Here is a 6000-nt window from a genome sequence, read left to right as displayed (position 1 = left end):
GGAGGCGGAGCTTGCAGTGAGCTGAGATCAGGCCACTGTACTCTAGCCTGGGCGACAGAACGAGACTGTCTCAAAAAAAAAAAAAAAGAAAGAAAGAAGTTACACAAATTACAGACACTAAACTAGTCTCCAGTTTCAACATTTCTCATATACTTTGATTTACCTTGCAATTTTTATCTGTCTAGAGTTCTGAAGAGGAAGAATTCCGTAAACTGTGGTTTTGAATGCTCAACGATACTCTGTAATTATCTTCTCCAGCAGTAAAATCATCGTGCAGTCCTGATCTATTCATTGTCTTACTAATACTGGTTGTGATTTGTAGATACTGGCTCTTCTCAGATGAAGTTCCAGGATTATTCATTGAAAAAGGCTGGGTACATGATAGCATTGACTACCGATTCAACCATCACTGCAAAGACCACACAGTCTCTGCTGATGAGGATTACTGTCCCCGCAGTGAGTATATCTGTATATCTAAGAGTGAGTTCACCCTGCTCTAGTGGGCTCAACATTAAGGACTGCCTTTCCTCTGTCACTTTTTCCATTTGCAGAATTTCTTTATTGTGGTCTTAGATCAATTTGAGTGACATGGGTAGGTGTGAAATGTGTAGACAGAAGGAAAGAAACCCACATTTGATTACTACCTTTGTTCTAAGCATAGTGTGAGAAGATGAAGAGCTTGAATATTAGGATATTTGGGTATTAGATTTTATAGGAGCAGTTTTCAAACTTTGTCCCGTGGAAGCCTTTGTAGGTGCCTCAAGGGCTGAAACTGAGGTATGGGGGCTAAGAAGGGCAGTGTTACATGTCCTCTTCTACTTTTTTTTTTTTTTGGAGACGGAGTTTCACTCTTGCCACCCAAGCTGGAGTGCAGTGGTGCGATCTTGGTTCACTGCAACCTCCGCCTCCTGGGTTCAAACAGTTCTCCTACCTCAGCCTCCTAGGTAGCTGGGACTGCGGGTGTCTGCCACCACATCTGGTTAATTTTTGTATTTTTAGTAGAGACAGGGTTTCGCCATGTTGGCCAACCTGGTCTCAAACTCCTGACCTCAGATGATTCACCCACATCGGCCTCTCAAAGTGCTGGGATTACAAGTGTGAGCCACCGCACCTGACCCTCTTTTACTTTTAAAATTAATTTATTCAGTGTTTATGCTGAGTCTATTTGTGAAGCAGTTTTTCATATGTTAGGGGTACAGCAGCAAAGAAGACAGATAAGGTCTTAAATGCTAGGGGTATAGCTGCAAACAAGACAGATAAGGTCCTTACAATTCTTGTGAGGAGAAACATAGCAAATACCTAATGAAGAATGAGTGACTGAGAAGGGATCATGTAGGGACACTGGTAATATTCTTTCTCTTCATCTGGGTGCTGGGTATGTGTTCAGTTTGTAAAAGAAATACACAGTGAATGGTTTTCTGAATATATATTCATCTTCTTTCTTAAAGTGTATGTATTGAGTATATTTCGAGAAAGAAATTAAACAAATTTTAATTAAAAAAATAAGATTCTTAGGTTAGCTCAGGTTTTCTCAACCCCAGTGTTGCTGACATTTTGGGCTAGATGAATCTTTTTTTTTTTTTCTCCCACCGTGACACTGATGAAGAAGATAGTTTTTTGTACTGGGAGCTGTCCTGTGCATTCAGGAGCTTCCTTCTACCCACTGGGTGGTAGCAGTGAAAACCAAGTATGTCTCTAGATCCTGCCAGATGCCTATGGCAGGCAGCGGTGCTCCCTGTCGAGAATCACTAGGTTAAATGATCCATAAACTTCCTTCAGCTCTCCTGTCTGTAACCTAATGAAAATTGCTTATGTGTTGGTGTCATGTGGGAGGTAAAGGAAAAAAAAGAGTTGCTTCCTGAGTACTAGATTCTTGTGCTTCATTGATAAATCTTTATTTTTTTAAAGTAACTTTTCATGTTAGAGAAATTCCTAACTCAAACTTGAAACTCACAAAATTGTTAAGTAAGAATACTACTAATTTACAAAAATAAACATTCCTTCAAATAAAACTTCAAATTTAAGGTGTTTGTATGTTGAATTATATTGAGCATAGATTATGTCACTTGTTAGAACAATCTAGTTTTGGTAGACTTCATGAACACTCAGGTGAGGGCAGTTAGATTTGAGAGCAGTAACTGTGGAGCCTGGATGTTTAGATTTGGAAGAGATTTCAGTGGGATGAGGGAGTGTTACTTTATAATGTGTCCCTAAGACAAGGTTGGGGACCCAGACCCTTCATTTCTAGAGCATCCTGGTGGATGTTGTTTCACGTTTTCCAGTTCTAGAATGGCAGTTTCTATTTAAAATTACCCAGCTGAAGCTGGATGCAGTGGCTCATGCCTGTAATCCAGCACTTTGGGAGGCTGAGGCAGGTGGATCACTTGAGCTCAGAAGTTGAAGACCAGCCTGGCCAACATGGCAAAACCTCGTCTCTACAAAAAATACAAAAATTAGCTGAGTGTGGTGGCAGGTGCCTGTAATCCCAGCTAATTGGCAGGCTGAGGCAAGAGAATTGTTTTAAGCCCAGAAGGCAGGGGTTGCAGTGAGCCAAGATTGCGCTACTGTACTCCAGTCTGGGTGACAGAGCAACATTCTGTCTCAAAAAAAAAAAAAAAAAAAAAAACCCAGCTGAAGAGACTAAACAAGGTTATGTGTTAGTAGTATTGCAGAGATGTTTCAGGTTAAAGCGGGGAGAATGGGAAAGAGAAGAGAAACAGTCATAGTATGCAGTAAGGCTTATTGTAAGGTAAGGCTTATTGTAAGCTAAGTATTGTGATGACTGGCCAAGAGTGGTGGCTCACACCTGTAATTCCAGCACTTGGGAGGCCAAGGTGGGCAGATCACCTGAGGTCAGGAGTTCGAGACCAACCTGGCCAACATGGTCAAACCCCATCTCTACTAAAAATGCAAAAATTAGCCAGGCGTGGTGGCGTGCGCCTATAATACCAGCCTTTTGGCAGTCTGAGGCAGGGAGAATCACCTGAACCCGGGAGGCGGAGGTGTCAGTGAGCCGAAGGTTTCAGTGAGCCAAGATCACACCACTGCACTCCAGCCTGGGCGACAGAGCAAGACTCTGTCTCAAAAAAACAAAAAACAAATATTGTGATGAGCTAAGATAGGCTTTGATAAATTGGCTCAAAATATATCTATGTTAAAGTTATGTATCAGTATATAGGAACTGATTTACAAAAAAGTTAGTTGTATTATTTGCCACTTGAAACCTCCAAGGATAAGTCTATGGTATTTATGTATTCTCATTGCTTCTACTTCACTACAGATGCCTTTGCTCTTAACATCATGTAAAAGGAGTAAGTTCTTTATTTTGCTTTGATATAAAGATAGTCATTCTTCTTCATTCTAAGTTGCAGTACTTTTAAACTTTGGAACTGTGCAGCGATTCCACCTCAGAGAGCAAATATCTGAGATAACATGCTGTGTTTAAGATATGTAAGAGAAAGTAGCATCTATTATACATGAAGATATATTTGATATTTCACAGGAACCATCTGTGTTGTTACAAATTGTTGAGTTTGGCACTGGGTACTGCTTAGGTTTGAAACTAGCAATTGGGCATTTACTGTAGTCAACCTAATATCTCAATTTTTCTTAGGTAAGAAAGCAAACTTAGGTAAAAATGCAAACATGAACACACAACATGGACCAGCAACAGAAGTTGCTGTAGAGACAACCACACCTAAACAAGGACAGAACCTATGGTAATGTGAGCATTCATCTGGTTGCTCTTTCTTTTTCCTTTTAATTGTTAAGGAAGAAAGTATTTAGTATAGTGATGCCAGTGAGTTAATAATGCTCAGGATACTTTGTGTGACTTTGATATTTTGGGTACCAAAACTTCTTGCATTAGCAGACCTGATTTTCGTTAAGAAGATACTTGTTTTTTAAGGGTTGGAATTTTGATTTTCCCCCCTTGTAATATAACTTTGTGTATTATGTGATATATCTTATATAGCAGTAAAAATGTAGCTTAAGTTTGGTTGGGAATAGAAGTATTTAAGATTTTCCTTAACTTTTATTAATTAACAAATTGTGTGCATAGCCGTTAGTTTCCTTTGTGTGCAATTCTGCTTTTAGGCAGTGAGCTAGGTTTTAGAGGATCCATTCTGTGACTTTAACTGTGATCATCTGTGGTTTAATGATGTTTCATTTTTGAATTTTGGGTATAGGTTTACTCTCTGGAGGGAAAGGGACAAGTGTGCTAATTAACTTTATAAAATTTCATTTAATATTTTAATAGGAACCATATTGGCTCCGGTGTCCTAGTACAGAGTTAACATTAGTCATCATGAAAATAGTAAATTACTTAATTCTACTTCTAGATAGTAAACTGTGAACACATTTGGAATTCTGTTCTCCCAAGTCCCACTACCAACTCTAGATCCCTTGCTTAGTGTTTGATTTTGAATTTTTTTTTTTTTTTTTTTCAGAGTTATCAGGTCTGTTTTGCCCCTACAGGTTTTTATGTGATAGTCAAAAGGAGCTGGATGAGTTGTTAAACTGTCTTCACCCTCAGGGAATAAGGGAAAGTCAACTTAAAGAGAGACTAGAGAAGAGGTAAGAGGTTTTCATCTTACTCGTCACATCTTACTTCTCTTTAGCATTGGTTATAAATATCTGAGGGTTTTTTTTTATTATTATCCATTAAAGTTACTAAAGTGAAATATTTTAAATGTGTAACCGTTTTGTGTTCATATTGCCTGATATTTTCTTGGCACATTATGCTTATTGGAAAAGTATGCCTTTGGCCATCTATATGTAGAGTAGCAGGATTATGCACTAAAGAACATGTGCCAGCACCAAGCTGTGAGCCTCATGGTTGTTAGACAGCTTTGCAGATAGATGCAGGCCCAGATGGGTGGGTGTCCAGAAGTGTTCTGTCAATATTCAGAAGAACCAAAAGGTGGAAACAATGGCAATGACGATCAATTGATGGAATGGATAAATAAAATTTGGTATATATCCAGACCTTGTGTGGTGGCCCACACCTGTAATCCTGGCATTTTGAGAGGTGAAGGTAGGCCAATGTCTCGGCGTCCAGGAGTTTTGAGACCAGCCTGGGCAACATAGAGAAACTCTGTTTCTACAAAAAATACAAAAATTAGCTGGGTGTGGTGGTTTGTGTATGAAGCAGTCTTAGCTACTTGGGAGGCCAAGCTGAGTTGGTCACTTGAACCCAGGAGGCAGAGGTTGCACTGAGCCAAGATCATGCCCTTTTACTCTGGCTTGGCCTGGGTGACAGAGTGAGATGCTATCTCAAACAAAATGAAACAAAAAATGCCCAAAATTTAGAATATTCAAATAATAGAATATTATTTAGCCACAAAAAGAAATGAAGTACTGTTCTGTGCTACAACATGGATGAACCTAGAAAACATGCTAAGTGAAATAAGTCAGACATCAAAGGCCATGTGGTGTATGATTTCATTCAAATGAAACATTTAGAATAGGCAAATCTATTTCAAACAGAAAGTGGATTAGTGGTTGCCAGAGGATAGGGGAAGGGGAGAGTGGGAGTGATGATTGCTAACAGGTAAGAGATTCCTGCTTGGGGTGATGAAAATGTTTTGGAATTACATAGTTGTAGTGGTTCGACAACAAAAACCGCTGAAGTACATGCTTCAAGTTGGTGAATTTCATGCCATATGAATTAAAAAGAACCAAAAACCCTGTTCTGTCTACAAAGTAGCATCAACTCCATCTAAATTTGCGACTGCCATATTTGTTGTAGACATTTCTATCAAAGCCAGGATAAGATTTTGGCTTAATGCCACCTCTTATTTCTGACTCTGCTCAATTTCATGGTTGAGTTTAGGTTTGATGGAAGAGGGAAGGAAAATGTGATTCAGTACATACTCTACACCATTGCCAGACTTTTGCGAAGGAAAATAGGTACATAATATTGATGTTAGTCCACTGCTTAATGTGTAAATTAATTAAAATTGCATTCAGAATTGTGTTGTCTGAATACAGATGTGTCTA

At 39.0% G+C, this 6000-nt stretch overlaps 1 protein-coding gene across 1 annotated transcript in view; it reads left to right on the top strand.

Annotated features, from left to right (window-relative positions):
* BAZ1B (bromodomain adjacent to zinc finger domain, 1B) overlaps nucleotides 1–6000 on the top strand; it is an 86613-nt gene that overhangs the window by 56454 nt on the left and 24159 nt on the right. The window contains exons 11-13 of the mRNA XM_011976357.1: nucleotides 323–456; nucleotides 3614–3719; nucleotides 4477–4575. Coding sequence (XP_011831747.1) covers nucleotides 323–456; nucleotides 3614–3719; nucleotides 4477–4575 — 339 coding nt within the window. The remainder of the gene's footprint in view (nucleotides 1–322; nucleotides 457–3613; nucleotides 3720–4476; nucleotides 4576–6000) is intronic.

This window comes from Mandrillus leucophaeus, unplaced genomic scaffold, assembly GCF_000951045.1.
Source record: "Mandrillus leucophaeus isolate KB7577 unplaced genomic scaffold, Mleu.le_1.0 Scaffold164, whole genome shotgun sequence".
NCBI classification, from domain to species: Eukaryota; Metazoa; Chordata; class Mammalia; order Primates; family Cercopithecidae; genus Mandrillus; species Mandrillus leucophaeus.
Note: the sequence above shows the minus strand (reverse complement) of the source record. Positions and strands in the feature narration are given on the sequence as shown.